Genomic DNA, 24808 nt, shown 5'->3' with positions numbered 1-24808 from the left:
AAATCGAAAGCATCGCAATTCCTCACTCTGTCGGAGCTGACGATAAAGTATGTTTACAATGGATAATACCACCAGCCTAAACATACTTAATTGGAACAGTCGTTCCATTCGCAACAAAGAAGGTGAATTTTTCAATGTATTGGATAATTGTAATATTGATGTAGCTATTGTTACGGAAACATGGTTACGCCCACACATGTCAATATATCATCAAAACTACACACTGGCGTTGCAATTTTCGTGCGTAAAGGTATCAAATTTTCCCAAGCTGACGGACTAAACACCAGTGCTATCGAGGCTATTCAGATCACTGTATACACCGCGTCCACTCCAGTCCATCTGATTGCCGCGTATTTTCCCGGATCGGCGAGCTCAACTATTCTCAACAAGTTTCATCGAGATTATTAACAAACTCAATTCCAGACATAGTTATTGGAAGTGTAATCGAATGAACAAGGCGGGTAGAATACTATTTCGCGAATACGAGTCTTCAATTTTTTTCATACACTTTCCGAAATGCTATGCACGCATGTCTCCCAACGGAAAAACTACTTCCACCTTAGATTTAGTCCTATCCAACAATCTTATTGGAATGTCGGTTCCAGAAACGATTCACGATCTCTCTTCGGATCATTTTCCAGTTCTGTTCACTATCAACGCCGATACACCATTCAAGGATGAGGTGAAGAGATTCAAAACCTATAAACGTGCCAACTGGTCACTATTCAACAGCTCTGTTTCAAGAAGACTTGACCTAACATCACCCTTAATCAACAGTCTGAATTCAACGGAGGAAGTCGATGCTGCTCTCGAGTACCTTGAATCTGCACTAAATGCCGCCGAGAACGATGCAGTTCCTGTCGAAATCGTTACTCCTCGCAAATATCAGCTCCCTGATCAAACGAAACTTATTATTCGATTAAGGAATTTGCGACGAAGACAGTTTTGTCATTCAAAAGATCCATTACTGAAAAGAATCGTAGACAATCTTAATATCCGGATCCGAAACGATTGTGCGGCACACAAATTCAAAAACTTTGGAACCACCATCCACAATTTAACAAACGGCAGTTCTAAGTTCTGGAAAATTAGCAAAAATCTTCGAAATAAAATCAAATACCAACCCCCTCTTCGTAACGATAATCGACTGGTTGTTACCGACACAGAAAAGGCAAATGCTCTGGCGGAAAGTTTTGCACGAGCACACAACAATCAACTGGTTAGTGATCCCGAAACAACTCTTGAGGTACGGCGCTCGATGGAAGACCTCGTGAACAATAATACCATCAGCATCGACCCTGCTACATACACAAAACCCAGCGAAGTCAAGAAAATCATACATCGATTGAAAGGAAGGAAAGCACCAGGACAGGATGGAATTCGGAACGTCATGCTGAAAAGGCTACCTCGTAAAGGACTGGTCTACCTAACGAAACTTTTCAATGCGTGCATCAAACTAATGTATTTCCCCGACAAATGGAAACACGGAAAAGTAATAGCTATCCCAAAATCCAACAAAGACGTCACTCTTCCTACAAACTACCGCCCGATTAGTCTTTTGAGCAGTAAGATTCTTGAACGACTGATCCTCAACCGCTTGGAACGTCATCTAGAAGTCAACCCTGTGATCCCCAATGAACAATTCGGATTCAAGACTGGCCACTCAACGACTCATCAGCTGTATTACAAAACTTGTGAAACAAGGGTTCAACACAAAAAAATCTACTGGCATGATTTTATTGGACGTGGAAAAGGCGTACCGTTTTGACTCGAAGTCCGGACACCTAAGCACTGCTGAATTTTCAGTTCAATATTTCAAACGGAATTAAGTACTTTACACTGAGTGATAACACACCCTGTCATGATTAACTTATCAAATTTGCTGTAGTGTAGTGAAAATGACATTTTGTATGCACGAAATAGCTAATATAATCGAAAACATTAAACATCGCTTGCTTCGAAATCCGGACATAGTATAAGTGATGCTTCAAATGCCGGACAATTATGCTTCGAATTACCGGACACTTAAAGTTTGGCTATATTGATTCTCAAATAGCATTTAATAGCATTCATATTTCTCGATTAATATAAATCCGTAAAGTAAGGTTTCTATACACATTCATATGCAAATCTGGCATCCTCCGGTTGTGTGTACCATCCGAAGTTTCTGCTCCGAGATTGACCAGGACTACTAAAAAACAGCATTTGAAACCAAGCGGGAGCATTTAACTGCAATATACAACATTGGGAATCTAAAAATTTCACACAATCTCCCCCTCTCCCCTTCAAGGTAGAACGCCTCTTTGACATTTGACGTGTCTGTGGGTAATGAAATATTCCTTCAATCTCAATCCTCACAAATTCGACGTGGGTAAGTTGCAATTAGTGGTATTTATGTGTCTTTTGAAATCCGTTTTAGTTTGCTTTTAGAAATCAAGGATTGAAAGGAGCAATTGAAATAATGAATTCATGCGGATTGATAAATCCGGGCGTGTCCGAGAAATGTTGAGTTTTTCTTTTATTTAACGGGAGTCGTTCACAACGTGTCTTTTTATACAATTCTGTTAAAAAAGCTATTTTTACGAACTTGTTTTTTTACAAAAATGTGAATGGTTAAAAAATGCATTTGAAGACAGCCACTCACTAGAAACTGAAGGCAAGTTTTGCTACTTGTGTACAATTAATAAAGTGATACCATTTACAATATGTGTATTAGTTAATATCGATAAGCTGAGAGCAAGCAATGTTCCTTTTGGGGTGTAGCAACTAAAATCTAATGAAATCGTAACTATGATTGCTTATTACGAATCATTTGATTTCAATTAACTTAATTGATAAACCATTTATTATCATCATTTCAGCATGTCCGGCAATCGAAGCAATTGTAAAAACTTGCCTCGAAATCCGGACATACAAAAAATGTAATAAAAATTAAAAAGCTATGAATTCCCAAGCAATTTCTCTAATTCATGACAAAGAGCACTATCATACTATGTTAATAAATTACTAATACCCCTTGCAAATGATAGAATATAGAAAATATGAGCTTAGTTTCTCTAATGTTGAGTCTTAAACTGCATTCAAGAAAAACGAAATTCACCGTTGATTATGACATGCTTTCAACTTTTACCTCTAATTTTCAAGTTTTCACCACAGATCACGGATTACTTACATTTGTTTCATTGGTTTCAAGTCCAAGAATCGTTCCCTGCATTGCTTACCCAAGAAATACTTGTTGAGATGGTAAATAAAGTCGAATAAGCATTGAAGTGTCCGGCTTTCGAAGCGTCCGGCAATTCGAAGCGAAACGGTATGATTCTGTTTGGCAAGAAGCGATAATTTTCAAACTACCGTGCTGTGCCCTTATTCCAATCAGCGCCTAATTCCGTTCACGCAAGACAAAATGATAAATAATAAAGAGTTTTTATCTACAAACAGCAGAAAAATATCCTTATACTTTTCTATGGTTATGTATGCATGAAATGAAATGAAAACCAGCGTCATTTTTAACGATTAATAGTGAAAATTTAAACAAAATTTGTTGGTCGTCACTACGAGCGCCATTTTGACTGTTTTCATTAACCCACTTGCTAAGAACGTCTGTCATAATATTTAAGCATTTTTAAGTGAAAATTTGTCCTGGATTTCAAACACAGCAGCATAACAAGACAAAACAGGTAACATTATAGCGTATTACCAAATTGTTGCCTGTATTTTCCTGATAGAAAATGCTGAAAAGTGAAAATATCTTGACCGGAATAAGGGTACCTCTAAATCTACTCGTTCCTTATTCCGTTCATTGGGTTTGGAGGATGGATTCCGAAAGTTCTGTGTTTTATAATCTAATCTATGAGCAAGAAAAGGTACATCGTACATGAAGCCATATGAGTGGTGAATGGTGAACATTTGAAATTCTATCCCGCAAGCAGGTAGATCGAAAGGAATTCCGTTAACGACAGGTTATGGGACCTTTTTCAACTCGTGCCGGGAAAATACAGTTTTTTCAGTTAATGATTTAATGATGATTTATAAAGTGAATGTTGGACAATGTTAAGAAAGGGTTTCGGAGAATACGGACAAATTTAAACAGCACAATCCATAATTGTGGCGTTCTTGTTTAAAAGCTTTATCCGGAAATTTCTTGGCGAATTTCTATAAAAAAAACACTGCCATCTCTGAGCTGCAAATAAGGTTATGTTTTACCGAAATTCGTGAATACTTCGTAGAAGTAGGGTTATCCGGTACTATAAAGAACAGGAACTTTCAAGAATATTCAATTTCAACGAAACAGTGGTACGAACAATTCCAAACAAACAGAGACATTGTTTTGGAAGGTTCAGGTCAGAATTAAAGGTCTAGTATCCAGGCTCTAGTCAAAATTACGTTGAGGATAAGGTGTAAAACTCTGATAAGGAATAGTATCTGGCCTTCTCTGTGGTACCTGATGCAACTGGGCAGCTAGCATCAATGTTCATGTTGAATATATCTCGAATGGTAAGTGAAACAAACGAAAAACAGTCAACTTGGCTATACTAAGGAAATATCATTCATTGTATTTTAAATTTGGAAGGAAATTACATTTTAAGCTTTTTATTTGCAATATTATAGTGAATGAAAAGATGGATTTGTGAGAAAAATGATGCCTGGTATTAGCATCTTCAAGAAATCAAATGTTTTTCGGGTGATTGGAATTAGGAACACGAATGAACGGAATTAGGAACAATGCCATTTCAGATGATTGGAATTAGGACCATATAATTTGTCAATGTTTTTTTCACTAGTGGAGCCTAAGTCTATGAATGCATCCCAACATATTTTATTTTCAATTGTATATAGCAAATGACACTATGTAGCGAAATTGCAGCTTCAAAATACTAAACGGGTATTTTATAGAGCTTTTAGACATAGCGCATTGTCTTAGGTGAACGGAATAAGGGCACAGCACGGTACACAAAGCTAACTGCCCTCTGTACATAGTGCAGCTAGTGAAATCATTCCTTCTTGATAGAACTTTCGCCGTGTATGTCAATGGCTGCAAGTCGGAGTCCCACAAAATACCTTGCGGCGTTCCTCAGGGTTCTGTGCTGAGCCCCACACTCTACAATATATTCACCAGTGACGTGCTAATGGTAGACGGAGTCACCTATGCCTTTTTCGCCGACGATACTGCTTACCTTTCAACCGACGAGGATCCCCAAGCCATCATCTGTAAACTTCAGCATACTCAGGATAAACTCCAAGAATTTCAGCAGAAGTGGCGAATCAAAATCAATGCTTCTAAAACCCAAGCTATTTTCTTCAATCGAAAGCGCTCACCGAGATACTTTCCTTCACATGAAATCGCCATCAATGAGAACAACGTTCCTTGGAATGAAGAAGTAAATTACCTTGGACTTACTCTGGACAGAAAACTACTTTTTGACAAGCACATCAATCGAACAATTGAAAAAATCAACGGTTTATCACGCTCGCTTTACTCGCTGATCCACCGAAGAGCGTCCCTCCAGTTATCCAACAAGCTCCTTCTCTACAAATGTGTGTTCAGACCTGTTCTCACTTATGGTTGCCCGGTGTGGCAACAATGTGCCCTATCGCATCTTAGACGACTACAAGTGAAACAAAATAAGTTTTTGAAGATGATGTTAAATCTAAATCCCTGGTTTCCTACTGAAGACCTCCACCAAATAGCGGAAGTGGAAACAACAAATTGTTTTGTAGAGAAAGTTTCAGCAAGATTTAAAATATCGTGTGAATCGTCTGCTAATCCATTAATACTGGACATTTTCCCATAAGCATATCTGTGATAAAATTAGCATAAGCATCTAAGTTGAATTCAGGTTTTTTTTTGAATATTTTTCTCCCTTGTGAACTATCTCGCCAATGAACTATCAATTTTCTAAATAAGCCACAGCATTAATCGCAGCTGTAAGTGTAACAAATCTCTGCATAAGAATAATTGTGAATTTATATAATGTCGAATCAACAGTCAATAAATAAATAAAAATACCTAATTTCGCGCACAAAGCGAAAGTCTAAATACAACAAACACAAAATACATACAATTTCACACTTTTCAATAGTAATGACGAATAAACATATCCAACAGAGCATTATGGATACAAATATTTCCAAAAGGTATCCAGTTTTGTACAGTAAAATCATTTGTTTACTTGGGCCATGTTCTTCGTCGGTCGATGGGAGGACTAAATTGAAATAATTTTATTTGGTGTACTAAATCAAGTTTGTTTTTCAATTTTTTTCGTGAAAAACATTCAACAACAATGACATTTTGTAATCCTCCAGATTTTTCAATTTTGACTGGCACCTAAAAATTAAAAAAAATAAATGATTTTATAATGCGCGAAGTTGGGGCGCGCGTGAAATTAGGGCACATCACGGTATTTCGTAGAATGAGACGAGTCTTAAGACGAGGCTGTTCTCATAGCATGTGGACAGACGTCAAACAGTTTTAGATGTGTACTTCACTTCATCAGCGTACACATCGGCTTATGCAATTTTTCATTAATTTGTCTGAACGATAGACATTCTTCATACCCCTCTACCGCCTAAGTTGTCCACATGGTATACGAATAGCTCCTAATTTTTTTGGATATTGGATTTGACGAAAAATTCTTTATAGGCCAATATCTCAATCAATATGAAAAACGCTTTTGCTCCGAAGTGCTTATTCAAGGCCGGACTTTCGCCATGGGACATAGGACGCTTTGAGAGAGCCTCTTGTCTCTTTCTACTTTGTTCAAATCGCGCGCTCTTCACCTGCTCAGTAGACACCAAACCGATGTGCTTTTCTACATCGCCACCAAACCATGCACTGCCAACGGAGAACGCTTTGAATACCTATACTACCGTGAATCGCATATTTGTCCCATCTTTGTTGGGTTTCCTATTCATATGGGACAAATATGCGATTCACGACAGTATACATAGTCGATTGCGGTTAGAGCAGATGCGTGTATGATGCATGGCAAACCGTTCTCGGCTGAAAGTGCACGGTTTGGACAAAATGTGGCGATGAGTCGTTTCGGTATCGTAGAGTAAAATATAACGCGCCCCCATCGCAGCATCTCTCGAAGTCCCTCATATCACATGCCGCCTATAAACAAATCTGTGCACATTTATTAATCGTCAAATTTGTACAAAACATATGATAAATGCACATAATCAAAATATATCTTTGGATAAGTAAGACCAAAAATCTAATGATAGGGACAAAATTCCTACCTGTACAGTGCACAGGTTGCACATGCAGACGCGAGTCGTGGTAGTGCATAACCGTCATGGGTTGCAACAGGCGAGAATAAGAGTAGGGACCTGCACAGTTAACTCCGTGAGGTCTCTCAAGCATCTGGGCGTGATGATCGATGATAAGCTCAATTTTACGAGCCACGTCGATTATGCATGTCAGCGGGCTTCATTGGCGATAAAATCTTTATCACGAATGATGTCCAACAGATCGGCGGTGCATAGTCAAGTGCGTAGGCTGATAGCTGGCGTAGCATTGTCTATCATCCGTTATGGCGTGCCGGCATGGGCCGTAGCACTAAAAGCCGAGTACAATGTAAAGAAATTGATCAGAGTACACCGGCTGATGTGTTTACGTGTCGCGAGCGCATATCGCACCATATCATATGAGGCGGTGTGCGTTATAGCTGGAATGATGCCGATCGACATACTCTTAGAGGAGGATGTGGAGTGCTACAACGAAAGGGACTCGGTGCAAGTGCGACGTGTCAAGAGAGCAGCTTCGTTGCTTAAATGGCAAAGAGCATGGGACACCGCAGTCAAAGGTCGTTGGACCCACAGACTGATTCCAGATGTGTCCCACTGGGTTGATAGGAAGCATGGTCAAGTCAACGTCCACCTAACACAGGTGTTGTCTGAACATGGCTGCTTTAAGAAATTCCTACACAGGTTTGGCTTCGCAGATTCTGCGGAGTGTCCTGAATGTGTAGGTGAGGTAGAATCGGCAGAGCATGTGATGTTCGCATGCCCGCGATTCGAGATAGAACGCAATGCCATGCTGCTTATTAGTGGTATGGATACAACCCCGGACAACCTCGTCGAGAGGATGTGCCGGGAGGAAGCTATATGGAATGCGGTGAACACAGCATCTCGACAGATTATGTCGAAACTGCAGCGGTGGTGGCGTCTTGAACAAAACCAACGTGTGCAGTAAGGGCACCTGTGATGCAGTGAATACTTTGCTCATCCCGACAACCAACATGTCGTGGGTGGGCTGCGGGGACCTCAGTATGTAGATATAGAGGTCATTGCGGTTCACGCGCGGTGGTTGTTGTCGGGGTGCTCGTCTCCAACGTGAGATTATGATACGGACCGTTAGGTTACTATCATAGCTTGCGATCGACGGGTGGTGAGGTAGCCACCCTTGAAGTCGATGTTGTGTGTATTGACGTCAAGTGCGTTAGCATAGGCGTGAGCGTTCTCAATAGTCCCCCCCTGATGTATTGCTTAATTGCGGGCCGGAGGTACGGACTGGCGAAAGGGTTTTGGTTTTAGTGGGTCGGGTAAGAGTTACATGACATACCCATCCCCACACTACCTGAGTACCTCCTCAGGTGTCTGGTTGCAGATTTCCGTTTACCCTTGCTCAAGAAAAAAAAAAACATGCAGACGCGAAGCCTCCTATCATTCGCCGAGTTCAAAATCGAAGAGTTCATGTTTAAACACGTTTAAATTTTTTATAATTTTTCAGTTCACATGTCACCCTGTCTATAAGCTTAGTAAAAGTAGAAATGACAATTTCGGCATAATTCAAGTAATGTAACTACAAATAGCCCTAAGTAAAAATGTCACCTGCAATTTATTAGTATTCGATAGTTTAACGCTAGAAGCTTTGAACACACTGCAACAATAAATCTCGTAACTTCAACCGGAGACTTTGCTTCCCACTGCAAACAATACTAGTATTTTTTTCGCTTACCTTAATGACAGTATCTTCACTAGCCAGGAGCAGCGTGATCTCATCCACGCCATTTTGTTCTACCTTGATATCGGTGATGCCATCCTGCGCAAGTTTTTTCAAAAACAGATTCACATCTAGGGAACCCCATTCGTACTTAATATTTCGATAGCGATTATGCGATGGCGGTTGGGGCTTTCCGGTTTTCGATGCCTTCTGCTCCTCCAATTCTTCAGCTGTCGGTTCCAACGGATGCAGATCATGAATATTGTCCTTTACGTGCAATACGCCGGTTATGGAGGAAACGGTAACACCTGGCTGCACTTCATGTGGTACGAGGGACCGTGCAATCTGCGGGTCCAAATAGATGCGAGAACGTTTTCTTTTGAGTGGAAGTTTGATCACTTCGCCACGTTTGAACTTGATAATCATTTTGTCTGGCGTTTGGTCGATCACTAGATCCGTTTTGTGTGGAGCAATTGGAGGCGGTTGAGTGTAGTTTTCAGGAATGACCAAAACACCTGGTTTGAGTTCTTTAATTAGCTTGTTGGCTTGTTGGAAATTGAGGGATGTTTCTATAGGACAATACACGGTTTTGATAGCTAAGGGCTGATACGGTGCCAAAGCTTGGAGGTATGGAAAATCAGGTTCAGTAAAAATAATTGTGTGTTGAGGATTCGAACCCCATAGTTCTACAAAATGCACTGCGTCCCCAAAGCGAAGACTAGGGTGTCCGCAAAACACAACGCATGGTTGACGAAATTCGGTGCTAAATCCTTCGGAATAGATGTGTTTGAAGTGCTTAAGTTTGGCGTTCTTAACTAAACTTCCGTGTGGAAATGGCTCATCAGGAATGTACACTTTGTTCTGCTTCGATGTAGAAAGCCACTCTGCTAATATGTTCGAATAAGCTAAAGAGCTATCTGCCACTGGTGAGATGAAGAACATCGGTATTTGTGAAAAGCCTTGATTATCCAAACTCGATGACAAACATTCGAAAAGATCGTATACTACTCCAGAAGGATAGCAAGGAATCAAAACTGATCCACCGTTCCTCAGAGTCATTACAACATTCATACAAAGCTCGCCAAGCATTCCATCTGGGTTTACGTGTGGAGCTTGAGTCAGGCCAGTCATAATTACCACATCCGAGTACTTCAACGCAGATTGATTGATCGGCCTGGGGTGCGTTGTTAATGTAGAAGAACCACTTATGTAGGATATTTTTTCTTGACCTGAATTGATAATCCAGTTACTTGATCCTAGGCAAAATCCAGAACTCACTGGAGTCACTTGTAGCGCCCCGAATATGTCCAATTTTTGGTCGTATCCAGTCATTTGTACTCGAGCTAGACTCTTGTTTACTGCATCCATACTGAACAAATGCCGCCAGTTCTTTGGTTTGAACACATCGTTCAGGGGTGGGGGAAGCAAATGTTGGATATCCTTCCACACCCTTGCTGTATTCTCTTTAGGAGACGCTTCGATGTATTCAACCAGTTCCTCCAGGAAGAACCTGCAGATAAAAAAGTATTTCCATATTCGATAAAAAACTATTTTTTTATAGCACGTTGTGAAAATTCTAAAAGGTAATAAGTTTACGTAAAGATTTAAAGAATCATTCCAAAACCAAAAATTTGATATAAGACTCGAATACTCATTGTGTGTACCAATTAACTCAGCTAGATGAATTGAGATAATTTTTGTACGTGATTTATGCGATGAATCTGCGCAATTACAGCAAAAATTCATTTTTGAAGCATTTTAATTGAATTTTCACGTATAAAGATTAAAAGCGTACAAAAAATACAATTCAGAAAACTAATTTAGATAATTTACTGGGAGTTCTAGAAACATTGACCTTTACAAATGTAAAACTTCTTACCGTCCTATTTGAAGTGTTGGCTCCGTGGCATAAACTGTCCCTGTAAAGCCTGTCCCTTCGGTGATGAATGGAAGTGCCATCATGTTGGTATAGTTCGAAATCAAAATAACATCAATCTCTGAGAAATTAACGACCTTGTCTAGCGGCGGAATGAACTCCGGTGCAGAATTAATGAACGAGCATCCGCAGCACTCCTTGATTTCCTATAAGCATTAATGAATAAATAGAACCATTTACTACTCCTGAAAAGAAGCCATTGCTCACCCCATCATCCAATTGTATTTCCGGATCACGACAGTTCCAGTTAAGCAGTGACTGAAACTTAGCACTGTGCACCAGAGGAAGCGGAAGGAAATTCAGTACGGAGCTCACAGATAGGCCACAATCCAGCATAATCAATAAGTCAGAAATGCTAAGAACGTAGCACGGCTTGGCCGGATCTCCACTCAGTGCATACTGAAAATACAACACGTAGGTATTATTATTTGTGAATATTTATAGCTGCATAGCAATACTTACCAATTTCATTTTACGAGAAATGTGGCAAAGCCTAAATTATATCAAAAGATACCTCAAAACATTGAAATAAAATTTCCGGTTTCTGCGATTTGAGTCAAACGTAAACATAAACAAAATGTAAATAAAATCTCGCAGTAATGAGTTGATAAGGTGAGGCAGAAGATTAAATGCAAGCGTATTAAGGGTCTGTCTCATTTGGAGAATCAAACTTAAAAGTGACAGTTCGAAAATTAAAAAATCACCCCGTTATAAGAATGGCTGGTGCTACCCAGCAATTCCAATAGGACATCGATGGAAAATGATTCGATATCTGTCAAAAGTGATCTTGCTCTGCGAGCAGGGTTATTCGATAATTATTGAAATGTCACTTTTAAGTTTAATTTCAGTTTAATTATCCAATTGAGACAGACCCTAAAAGATGGTGGAAAATGGCAAAAACTGGTGACGTATACATGTGTATACAATGTATATGTCATAATTATTTACAAGGCTTCTTATGGGGAGCTCGTTCGAATGCTGCAGTGAAGCTTTTTCGCCATACACGAATCTCACGCACACATCAAAATATGGGTTGCCTCACCTTAAAAACTATTCGAAGATCTCTCATCCCTGATCTAAGGTAAGGCAATCCATATTTTGTGTGCGTGCCTTTCGTGTGGTGTATGGCGAAAAAGCTTTCACTACTACATTCGAACTACTACTCCCATAAACCGTGCAAATACGTCACCATTTGCTGTTTACATTTTACATCATTCACTAATACACTTGCATTTGGTCTTCTTCCTCCACTTCTATCGAAGTCATTGATCCCTGATGATTCTTTCTCTCTCTCTCTCTACACTGTGCCACCAAAGTACTCTTTATTGGGTGAAAAAGTACCCATTATGAAGTTAAATAGTTCAACTTATAGATAGTGGAATATATAGATGAGCGAAGATAAATCCTCTGTCTCCAAACGAACTGTCAAACGTGTCTCCAAACGAGCATGACGTCACGATTTCAATGGAAACGTTAAGGGCTGTGACGTCATATGCGCGTGTGCACGGGCAAAAAAATCGACGCAGCCATGCTTTCGCTCATCTATAGATTCTACTATAGATAGTGGAATATATAGATGAGCGAAGATAAATCCACTGTCTCCAAACGAACTGTCAAACGTGTCTCCAAACGAGCATGACGTCACGATTTCAATGGAAACGTTAAGGGCTGTGACGTCATATGCGCGTGTGCACGGGCAAAAAAATCGACGCAGCCATGCTTTCGCTCATCTATAGATTCTACTATAGATAGTGGAATATATAGATGAGCGAAGATAAATCCACTGTCTCCAAACGAACTGTCAAACGTGTCTCCAAACGAGCATGACGTCACGATTTCAATGGAAACGTTAAGGGCTGTGACGTCAAATGCGCGTGTGCACGGGCAAAAAAATCGACTCAGCCATGCTTTCGCTCATCTATAGATTCTACTATCTATAGATTCTACTATCTATAGTTCAACTCATTAAAAGAGTAAACAACGTTTACTCATTAATAAGTAAAGACCCTTTACGTCAAATTCAGGGAAGTTTTTTACCCATTATCCAAAGCATTATTTTTGAAAAAACGGGTATATTAGCGGGTATATAAAAGCGCCAATACTTCTCTGTTCTGTATTGTATTTATAGTTGCGCAAATAATAAAGCCAAATCCACATATTGAACTGTCAAACCGTCTACCTATCGAGCAAAGTGAGCAAATGCTTGTTGATATACCATATACCAACCTTATAGACGAATCCAAGTAAAAATAAGAAGAAGACACACGACGGTGTTAACTTTGACAGATCCTACAGCGCAGCATAGGAAGATCATTTTAAAATGCTTATAATAAATTCTGAGCATGAGCATGAGCTTGAGCAGGATAACCGTACAATTCGTAGTTGCTACTCCGTGATTGACTAGAACTTGCGAAATTGCACAGGGAACCAATTGAATGAAGCTTGGGTTTAGCTATCATTCTCAATGTGCAAATTTCGGAAATTCAATGCATTTTACTAAGTCAATTACGGCGCCGGCCACGTCCTTACGGTCATCAAGGAAAGGAAGGATTATTAGTTCAACTCTCGTTGCTACTAGAGACCGAGTATACCTCTGCATCTCCACGATAGTCTTAGGATAGGATATTGTGTTAGTATGAAGGGATATATTATCTGGATTCACTTTGGTAAGTGATGCGATCTATGGGATAGGAATATATGAATGAGAATTAGAAGTACTAGAGTAATGAGAAAGTATTAAAGTGAATTCTAATGGGATTCATTTTTACAATTAGAATTTGAATGCTATTGGATTCTGATACCACGCACACGTCTACCACACCATCGCTACCCGCACATTAACCTCACACATTCTTACTTGTATGAGGCCTGCACGAGCATAGCGACTGTATATAGCATTCGTATGCGGGTACAAATGAATACCAATCTATTTTACATTTTATTTACTGCTACTAAGTAACAGGCAGCTTTTTATAACAATTCTATATTTAGAATCATACTTGCTAGCAATGAGAATTTGATTTGCAAAGAGATTGAGTTATATGATTAACGAAATTATCTAATAGGAAATTGGAAAGGGCCAGGGATCAAACCCTTAATCTCCTGCTTATGAGGCAGAAGCAGTGACACAAGGCCACCAAGCACCCCTAAAAAAAAAAAAATGCTTATAATAAATTCTAGACAAAAAGTAATTAAAATCTGATTGAAGTATGATACGGAAAAAGTTCCGAACTGTTTAATAGATACATTTTTGGAAAATATTCAAAAAATTGAGATAAGCTTCCGAATATGTAATTCAGAACCTTTTCCGTTTCGTACATCATCATTCATTTATTTAGTTAACATCTAAACAGATAACACTGAATCAACAATTTGACGCCACAATGCACGGTTCGAGGCCGCATCTCTCCATCCTCGGATACGCCCCACGCTCGCCAAGTCGTTCTGAACCTGGTCTGCCCATCTCGCTCGCTGCGCTCCACGCCGTCTCGTACCTGCCGGATCGGAAGTGAACACCATCTTTGCAGGGTTGCTGTCCGGCATTCTTGCAACATGTCCTGCCCATCGTACCCTTCCGGCTTTAGCTACCTTCTGGATACTGGGTTCGCCGTAGAGTTGGGCGAGCTCATGGTTCATTCTTCGCCGCCACACACCGTCTTCTTGCACACCGCCAAAGATGGTCCTAAGCACCCGTCTCTCGAATACCTGAGTGCTTGCAAGTCCTCCTCGAGTATTGTCCATGTTTCATGTCCGTAGAGGACTACCGGTCTTATTAACGTCTTGTACATGACACATTTGGTGCGGTGGCGAATCTTTTCGACCGCAGTTTCTTCTGGAGCCCGTAGTAGGCCCGACTTCCACAGATGATGCGCCTTCGTATTTCACGACTAACGTTGTTGTCAGCCGTTAGCAAGGATCCGAGGTAGACGAATTCCTCGACCACCTCGAAGGTATCCCCGTCTATCGTAACACTGCTTCCCAGGCGGGCCCTGTCGCGCTCGGTTCCGCCCACAAGCATGTACTTTGTCTTTGACGCATTCACCACCAGTCCAACTTTTGTTGCTTCACGTTTCAGGCGGGTGTACAGTTCTGCCACCTTTGCAAATGTTCGGCCGACAATGTCCATGTCATCCGCGAAGCAAATAAATTGACTGGATCTGTTGAAAATCGTACCCCGGCTGTTACACCCGGCTCTCCGCATAACACCTTCTAGCGCAATGTTGAACAACAGGCACGAAAGTCCATCACCTTGTCTTAGTCCCCGGCGCGATTCGAACGAACTGGAGTGTTCGCCCGAAATCTTCACACAGTTTTGCACATCATCCTTTGTTGCTTTGATCAGTCTGGTAAGCTTCCCAGGGAAGCTGTTCTCGTCCATAATTTTCCATAGCTCTACGCGGTCTATACTGTCGTATGCCGCCTTGAAATCAACGAACAGATGGTGCGTTGGGACCTGGTATTCACGGCATTTTTAAAGGATTTGCCGTACAGTAAAGATCTGGTCCGTTGTCGAGCGGCCGTCAACGAAGCCGGCTTGATAACTTCCCACGAACTCGTTCACTAATGGTGACAGACGACGGAAGATGATCTGGGATATCACTTTGTAGGCGGCATTAAGGATGGTGATCGCTCGAAAGTTCTCACACTCCAGTTTGTCGCCTTTCTTGTAGATGGGGCATATAACCCCTTCCTTCCACTCCTCCGGTAGCTGTTCGGTTTCCCAGATTCTGACTATTAGCTTGTGTAGGCAAGTGGCCAGCTTTTCCGGGCCCATCTTGATGAGCTCAGCTCCGATACCATCCTTACCAGCTGCTTTATTGGTCTTTAGCTGTTGAATGGCATCCTTAACTTCCCTCAAGGTGGGGGCTGGTTGGCTTCCATCGTCCGCTGAACTGACGTAGTCATCTCCTCCGCTGCCTTGACTTTCACTGCCTGTACTCTCAGCGCCATTCATATGTTCCTCGTAGTACTGCTTCCACCTTTCGATCACCACACGTTCGTCCGTCAAGTTGCTCCCATCCTTATCCCGGCACATTTCGGCTCGCGGCACGAAGCCTTTGTGGGATGCGTTGAGCTTCTGATAGAACTTGCGTGTATCTTGAGAACGGCACAGCTGTTCCATCTCCTCGCACTCCGCTTCTTCCAGGCGGCGTTTCTTCTCCTGAAAAAGGCGGGTCTGCTGTCTCCGCTTCCGTCTATAACGTTCCACGTTCTGCCGGGTACCTTGCTGCAGCGCGACCGCCCGCGCTGCGTCCTTCTCCTCCAGAATCTGTCTGCACTCTTCGTCGAACCAATCGTTCCGTCGACTTTGACCCATATACCCGACGTTGTTCTCCGCTGCGTCGTTAATGGCTGCTTTAACTGTACTCCAGCAGTCCTCAAGAGGAGCCCCATCGAGCTCACCCTCTTCCGGCAACGCTGCCTCGAGATGCTGCGCGTATGCAGTGGCGACATCAAGTTGCTTCAGTCGCTCTAGGTCGTACCGCGGCGGTCGTCGGTACCGAACATTGTTGATGACGGATAGTTTTGGGCGCAGTTTAACCATCACCAGATAGTGGTCAGAGTCGATGTTAGCGCCACGATATGTCCTAACGTCGATAATGTCGGAGAAGTGCCGTCCATCAATCAGAACGTGGTCGATTTGTGATTCTGTCTGCAGTGGTGATCTCCAGGTATACCGATACGGGAGGCTGTGTTGGAAGTAGGTGCTACGAATGGCCATATTCTTGGAGGCGGCGAAATCAATTAGTCGTAGGCCGTTTTCGTTCGTCAGCCGGTGAGCGCTGAACTTTCCAATAGTCGGTCTAAACTCCTCCTCTTGGCCAACCTGATCGTTCAAATCTCCTATGATGATTTTGACGTCGTGTCTTGGGCAGCTGTCGTACTCACGTTCCAGCTGCGCGTAAAATGCGTCCTTATCATCATCAGTGCTTCCGGAGTGTGGGCTATGGACGTTGATTATGCTGAAGTTGAAGAACCGGCCTTTGATCCTCAACCTGCACATTCTTTCATTGATCGGCCACCATCCGATCACGCGCCTTTGCATATCGCCATCACTATGAAAGCTGTTCCCAGCTCGTGTGTGTTGCCGCAGCTCTGGTAGATGGTATGATTACCTCTAAACGTTCGCACCATTGATCCCTTCCAACAAACCTCCTGCAGCGCTACGATGCCGAATCCACGGTCCTTGAGCACATCGGCGAGTATGCGTGTGCTCCCGATGAAGTTGAGAGATTTGCAGTTCCACGAACCGAGTTTCCAATCGCTAGTCCCTTTTCGTCGCAGTGGTCTTCGCCGATGGTTCCGGTCCGTACTCTCTTGTTGATTGTTCGTTGCTTATGATTTTTAAAGGCTGGCTTGCAGGGCCTGACACCAAACCCCCTAAATTTCCGGAGGACCATTCCTCCTTATTTCCGGTGGACCATGGTGCACAGTTTCACTTAGAGTCCCTCGCTGGCACTCGGACGATGATCAGCCGCCCCTAACATGGAGAACAGAAGCTGTTGTGAGCCGATCCTGACATGGAGGACAGACGCTCAATAAGATTTGCACCTCCGGAGAGGAGCAAACCCCCCTTCCCTGTCAGCATACGACCATACACGGTTAGATGGCTTTACCCATTAATGGGTACTATGTTATTGTTGATATTATTCCCACCGTGAAAAATTCACCCATTTTCTTGAAAAAGTGCCACTACCCATTTTAATGAGTAGTGGCGCTTTTTAAAGAAAATGGGTGAATTTTTCACGGTGGGAATAATATCAACAATAACATAGTACCCATTAATGGGTAAAGTCATCTAACAGTGTAGTTCCCACCGGGGTTGGTTACCCGATCTTCCCTAAGGTTGCTCGTATCCCGGCCAGCACCGCGGGGAGGTAGGGATAGGAGTTGCTGGGTAAGAGGCTAAGGACCGCGAGATGGGGTCTATTTTATTCCTTCAGGTACGCGAAGTACCAATGGTACGCTTTACCCAGCATTTGCCGTTCCGTTTCGTACATCAATCAGATTTTAATTACAATTTGTCTGGAATTTATTAGGGGAAAATACCTATTCTTGGCAGTCTAAGACATTCGCCAAATTGAAAGATAAAAATAATGAATAATTACACTAAAACACAGGTACAGTTGACCTGGTATACATTTGTATGCTCTTTCTTTGATGATTGTTGTTCACTAAATATAACAGATTTTACCACAAACTCAGTAAATTTAATATAAAGTAACAGGTCAACGTTTCTTCTATTGGCATAGCAATTTCTTTTATCAGCAATGAGTTTGCTCTCTTTAGCAACTAGATATGGAAGTAGAAAACTGGTAATGTATTGGTGCCAAATGCTGGTTGTTTATATCCTCCAGTAGTAAAATTCATTCATATTAATCGGCCGCACGCTCATTTCGCGTCACTCAATTTTGGAACAAATTTTTATTAATTATCAAAACTGGCTTAAAACAAACCATCAATTTTTAGCCTTGGCATCAATTTTATGTCATGTAGACAGATTGGCAAAAGCATTTAAACACATTGTAAAGCAAATTTAACCCTTATGAGGCCAACAAAAAACAGACGTGAATGGCAGATAGGGTACTAGTGTATATTGACATTTCAGTGTGTATATTGACATTTTCATAACTTTTACCATTTTCATCCTATTTGAATAATGTTGGCCATTTTGGAGAAGGGAGCTTATATGCTTTTTGTCCGCTGCCAAGATTTACATCTTTTGTCTTTTGTAATGCCTTATGCAACGTACACACCAGTCAAGCAGTTTGACGAACATTGACTCCGCCCCGAGGAAAACGCTTTGGTTGCGTTTTCAACCAGTCTATCAACCAGTTTCAAATATACAACTTGCTCTTTGCGGTCCTTACATGATATGTTTGTTTCATAAAAAAAATCATGGTGGTTGTGTACAGGACACGACCGCTCGACGTAAACTACGTAAAACCAAATCTATACACATAAGAACGAATTTTTGTCTGTCTGCCCTTATAGATTAGGAAACGGCATAAACATTTGTATGTAGAGGTTTTTGGGAACGATAAAGATTCTTATGATGGTATTAGATCCCTCCTCTTCTGGAGGGGGGACTCCCATACAAATAAAGTACAAATTTCTGCTTTAATCGAAAATTAATCTAAAAAATGGAATCTAAATCTGCCAATTTCGTCTATTCAACCGTCTTTTAAATAATGTAAAAAATATATAATTAATCAATTACAAGCTCGTCGGTTCTGGTAGTATAGTATATTAACAATATATTCCACCTCGTAAGTCTTCATATGTTGAATAATGGGCAGTACTGTCCTATCCAGCCGCTGTAGCCACCCCATTCTTACACTACGTTTCACAGTTGAATAATAGATAATACCCTAAAAGTAGGCAATTATTTATGGTTGAAATGCGCTATGTAGGAACGGGAATGGTTATGATTTATTTGATGAGCTTGGAAAGTATTGAAGTTGCAAAAGAAAGCGGTCCTGTCAGCCACATAAGGGTTAAAATACTACGATGTTACTATCACTTTTGATATAATTCATGGTCTGCGTAAAAAATCTGAAGCATTTGTATTTTAACACTTTTTTTTTTAAATAAATGCCATCGCCGGATATTTTATTCGTATTTTTTGCTAAAATCAACTCACATAGAATTGTGCGTGGTATCTTTTTAGCGTGTGTTTGATATGCTCACAAACACATTCTCTCGCTCTATTCCGAAGTGTGCTGCTGTCAAAGAAAACGAACAGTCCCGATTTTATTTAGTGAAACATAGAGCAAATATTGCATAAATTTGCTCTTTGTGGTGATAATCAAGTGGTGATTTAGTGTAAAAAGTAGTTTACGTACTTAATTTGTCGTGTCATACGCAATAAAGAAGAGAAACAGGCGATCCAAAAAAGTAAGTAACGGTTTGCTTTTCGTGCGCTGCTTTCTTTGGCAATGCAATAATGGCAAGGATTTCGTAGGTGCAAATTTGTTTCGGTGATTAACACATCAAATCTTGCTACTTTTACACAAACAACTTATTCAAATGAAAGCTTAGACTTGAAATTGTGTGATTGAATCAAAATTATGTTCATAAATAGTGTATGTTTGCTGAAAAACGCAAATATTGTTGAGGGTGCCAACAACTGTCGCACCCTGCCAATGCCGTATTCTACCCTATAAGCATATTTAAATGATCTCTCTATGCTGTACTGTAGGATCTGTCAAAGTTAACACCAAGATGAATACACAGCTAGGTGTTTCAATCTGCCCAATTTATGGACGAGAAGATCCCGCATAGTAAAAAACTTTCTACTGTATTGTTGCAACATCACATTTAACTTAACATACATTGTCAATTTTTGTCTTATGATTAGTTTACACTGAAATTATAAATGTCTCTCTGACGTGTACTTTCCATAAATGTACGCTAAGCTTACCATATGCAGTTAATGTATAACATTTAGTTATAGAACATTTTCATACGTTCCGTATTCGAACGTTTTTCATTTTAAAATCATAATAGAATATAATTGGAAAATATCTCTCAGTGTTAATGTTTTGTCTTATGATCCACACATGCTCCCATATCATATTGAGCAAAAGCGGTTTTTTCGTGATGTCACGCATACACATACGTATGGCTATAGTTCAATATTGAAGCTACATTAACAGTTACAGTTGTAGTTCGGTAGTATTTGTGCAGGCAAATCTAGCAGAAAGTTCGCTTTCTTCTGTCAGATCAACAAAGAAAAAAATTGAAAGTACGCAAAACATCGATTGCGAGTGAATATTTCTCTTCCATTTAAAGGTAATTGACATAAATAAAATAAAAATAAATGCATGTTGTTCTTATTTAATGTTTCTGTTGTTTTCAGATGAAAAATGTATCGCTCACAATTTGAACGGGTCAAGAGACCGGTGCCAAGAGATGTGCCTTTACACAGTGTTCTACATGTTCTTTTGTTTCAATACGAGGTAAGCAAACACATAATGTTTTCTGTTCGAAAAAAGTGTTAAACTTAATTCAATGCGTTCTTTCCCAGGTTAACATGCAGCAACAACCGATGATTATGTTTTTTCCGCAAGTCCTGTTCTCCAAAGTTCTCTATTCTCCAGTACAAACCTAGCTACAAATTAGGCTCTGAAGCTTATAAACGCCAACTATGTTTGTGTTATAAATGTATATATAAAATGTATGTTAATTATTAATGATTAATAATAAATGCATTTACTGAACTAAAACTCTGTTTAATTCATTTATTTTTAACTTTTTCATATTATTTGATGTAATGAAAAGAAGCGCATTATGCTGAGCCTTGCATATCCTCCAATTATGTTTAACTTATAAGTCAAAAGGTTCTAGTTGAAAAATATGGATTGAATCTCAACCTTATGATAAAGAATGAGACGAAGATTTTGTTCGCGAAAATTGCCATTTTTTTATGGTAACCTAACTTAACAACCCATTCGCCATATTGTTGATTGGCCAATAACCGTTTCATATACTGTCAAAACCATTCATAATAAAGTGAGCTTATTGTTATGTAGGACGGTTTATGGAAATTTTCTGACATGATTACAAATGGTTATGAAGAATATAGGATAACGTCCATGCATGGTTTATATTTATGCGGGAAGGCGGGGGTGAAAAATTCATTTTCGGTGAAAAACATAAACAAACCGGCTGACTCTCCCATATTAAAATCCAAGATGGCTGAATCGTGAATTTGGCAGATTGGAACACCTACACACTTAAACGCTAAATTTGATTACGGCAATAAAAAATGACGAACTTGGTCGGTAAATTACTATATTACTGATATATCGTCAAAGTTTGACATTTAAATTGTTTTTTTAAACTCTCGTTGCCGAAATTCGGCTAAGAACATTGATCACCGAAAGTCGGTAATCTATTTTGCGATCAGAATCGGTGAAATAATATGTTTGCCGAGATTCGGAAAAGTGTGAAATGTCAAAATCGAAGTTGTGTCAAAAACGCAAAAAAAAATGAAAAAGGAAATTCAACTACGGGTTTGCTTGCCGACAAACTGGATTCTGTGTGAGTTCTTAAATATTATCCACAGAGAAACAGACGTCTCACTTAGAACAAAATGCAATTAAAATCATCGTCACGGAATCATCATCGCCCAATTCTAAATTCACTGTGTTTGGACAAGCGGAAACCAGATGGCGGTAGTGCGTAAACGTCAAACACAAGCAAAATTGATGGAAGCGCCATCAGTGGCCGATTGACCACCTACAAAAAATTGAATCCACCGTTAAAAGAGTGAACGATGGAACATGTGTTGAGTGAGACGTCTGTTTCTCTGTGTATTATCTATGCGATTGATGCATAGAATAATTTAATCTGTTTTGTAATTAAATTGACATGATATTTTTCCAGAGTCTTTTGGCGGTAATACTCAACAAACCGAAAGTAAGGCACCACCATTGAAATATGTATTGTGCATTGGAGTCACCGGTTGCACGTGAGAATCGAGACCCTGAGACGAAGAGAATTTTTTTAAGGTCTAAGGTGTTTCCGACAAGTGAATGCGGTGGTGTTCATTACTATTTATGAAAATAATGTTCGCGCAAAGAATTATCAGTTAATGTATTTTGAAAGCATACCAAACAATAACTAAAAGGCATTATGTAAAAAAACGTACGCATCCCAATTTGCTGGTGTTCATAAAAATATGTCGAAGTGCTAAATTCATATTTTTAGACCAATATGTTTCAGAAATAAATATATAGAGGAAGTGCACCGGTTTTGGCCAACTTAGTGCCTAATTTGGCCAACCCTGGAAAATACATATTTTTCCAAAATAATCGATCAGTTGAAAGCAGCGTTGAACCGTGAGGGATATATTTTTTGATGGAACTAATAAAACCCTCGCGAATTGCTTTAGTTTTGGAGTTATTTGCAAAATTGGCCAAATTAGGAACATGGCCAAAACCGGTACAGTTCCCCTATTAGAATATTTGTTGGCATTTCCTTTTTTTGCAATTTTTTTAAACAAGAGAAAAATAATAATTTCCTGAATTTCGGCAGAATTATATGCCGAAAGATCCGGTAATTAATTACCGATATGCCCGGCAAATTTTGACAGCTGGTATGACTACACGTTTTGCAGCCCAGTCGGCAATTTGAACTTTTAACGAGATTTTTACCGAGCTCTCAGCTGTTGGATTCTCGGCAATTTATTTTGCCGGCCTCGGCAAAGAAAATTAAGTGTGTAGTGGTGTATTCATCTTGGTTAGCACCGTCGTGTGTCTTCTTCTTATTTTTACTTGGATTCGTCTATAAGCAAAGTGAGCAAATGCTTGTTGATATACTGCCTTATAAGGCGGAAGTATTGTTATCGCCTAATGATTATTATGGCGAATTAAATCGCATTAATTGAAATGTATTAGATTTGTTATAGAAACAGCTTCAAATATTATAAATTTAGTAGGAAACCGAATTATAGCCGCTATTGAAATTGGATTTTTCTCACAATCCATATATGTTAAACCTAATTTCGGAAGTAGTGCGCTGTATAGCACATCACCAAATGAAAACAGCGCACCACTTCCGTTAGGTTAGGTTTAACGTACGAATTGTGAGAAAAATCCAACTTCGTTAGCGGCTATAATTCGGATTTGCACTGAATTGATAATAACTTCAATACACCCCCAATATACTAGCAACACAGACTGTGTCTGTGCTAGCAACAAGAAACTCACGTATTTGCAATCTGTGAGTGATTTGGTTATCGAATTAAAAAGCTTTAGAAGTGAACGCTCCCGTGAAGTCCCTTGAAGGGTTGTTGAAGGAAAGTTGCCAACATAATAACAAGAGCATCATTCAGAATAAGGTGCCTGCCAGAGTAGACGCGTCTACGCGACGCCGCGCGAAAACTGCACGCAAAGGAATAATAATCAATAATAAGGAGCTGTCAAATCGTATGGACGCTTCGCTTCGCTTCGCACTTCGCGTCTACTCTGGCCGCACCCTTAGGGTGTAAGAAGATCCTCTTGGCGCGACTCTATATAATTAATAGACTCTGGCCTAATGGACGCAGCGAATAGTTATCAAGAAATGAAACGTCAACTTGACGGACGAACTGACAGAATGAACAAAGCGAGGGAATGAATAAAAACTTTGTTTTGATGATTTTTGTTAATATTGATTTATATGCTTTAAGCTTCTATTGTTTTGCGTTAAATTTAGATATCAGTTAGCTACGGCACAGACAATCAGACGTAACAGTCTGTTTGTCTGTAATTACAGTGTCTACTAAACTATTTCCACAGACAAACAGACATAACACTCGTCAAACTTCCATCGTTCACTGATTTACTGGTCAATTCAAATAATCATTAGTTGGCCAATCGATCACTCGTGGCGCGCACATCGGTTTTGCTCTAGTTTGACGTTTGCTCACTACCGCCATCTGGTTCGTGATTTGCCTAACTAACTGAAATCAACAGATGTCGTTAGTGTTTAAACGACGATGAATTTGATGAGTGGATGTTCAATGTGTTATGTCTGTTTGTCTGTGCTATTCCTGTAATTGCGCCTGGTAGATTGTACGTATAATAATAAATATATTATGACTGAAATTTATATCAATTACCTATGAATTCGACAGACTATTCCCAACAAACAATTTAAGCTGAATAAGCTAGTTTTTCAGCCGAAGAAGACTATTTTTGGTTGAATAAGCGCTCTATCAGCTTCCAATGTTTGATGGGTGTAGGTAAGTAGATAAAGAGATAGATAAAATAAATATAAAAATATCTAGTCATATTAGGAGTTCAAAATACTGGCATGCACCAGTGTGCATATCTTTGAATATGAGTGAAGGCAAAAGCTCTTGACATAACGAAAGCTCTTAATATCAAACCATAGAAATGCGCCACCTGTGAGAATATGAACAAAACTGCACATTC

General features: G+C 40.1%; 1 protein-coding gene and 1 long non-coding RNA gene across 2 annotated transcripts; one reads left to right on the top strand and one right to left on the bottom strand.

Annotated features, from left to right (window-relative positions):
• Positions 1–8815: 8815 nt before the first annotated feature.
• LOC134215158 (integrator complex subunit 9) lies at positions 8816–11521 on the bottom strand. Its single transcript, XM_062694404.1, has 4 exons — positions 11346–11521; positions 11091–11282; positions 10827–11029; positions 8816–10457 (listed from the first exon to the last, which is right to left on the bottom strand). The coding sequence occupies exons 1-4, from the start codon at positions 11352–11354 to the stop codon at positions 8867–8869; spliced, it is 1995 nt and encodes a 664-aa protein (XP_062550388.1). The 5' UTR covers positions 11355–11521; the 3' UTR covers positions 8816–8866.
• A 9019-nt stretch (positions 11522–20540) lies between these two features.
• Positions 20541–21112, top strand: LOC134215157 (uncharacterized). Its single transcript, XR_009980049.1, has 3 exons — positions 20541–20678; positions 20746–20845; positions 20914–21112. It is a non-coding gene; the product is annotated as an uncharacterized LOC134215157 (long non-coding RNA).
• The last annotated feature ends 3696 nt before the right edge of the window (positions 21113–24808 follow it).

The sequence above is a fragment of the Armigeres subalbatus genome, chromosome 2, assembly GCF_024139115.2.
Source record: "Armigeres subalbatus isolate Guangzhou_Male chromosome 2, GZ_Asu_2, whole genome shotgun sequence".
Lineage (NCBI taxonomy): Eukaryota > Metazoa > Arthropoda > Insecta > Diptera > Culicidae > Armigeres > Armigeres subalbatus.
This window is presented reverse-complemented; position numbering and strand designations above follow the sequence as displayed.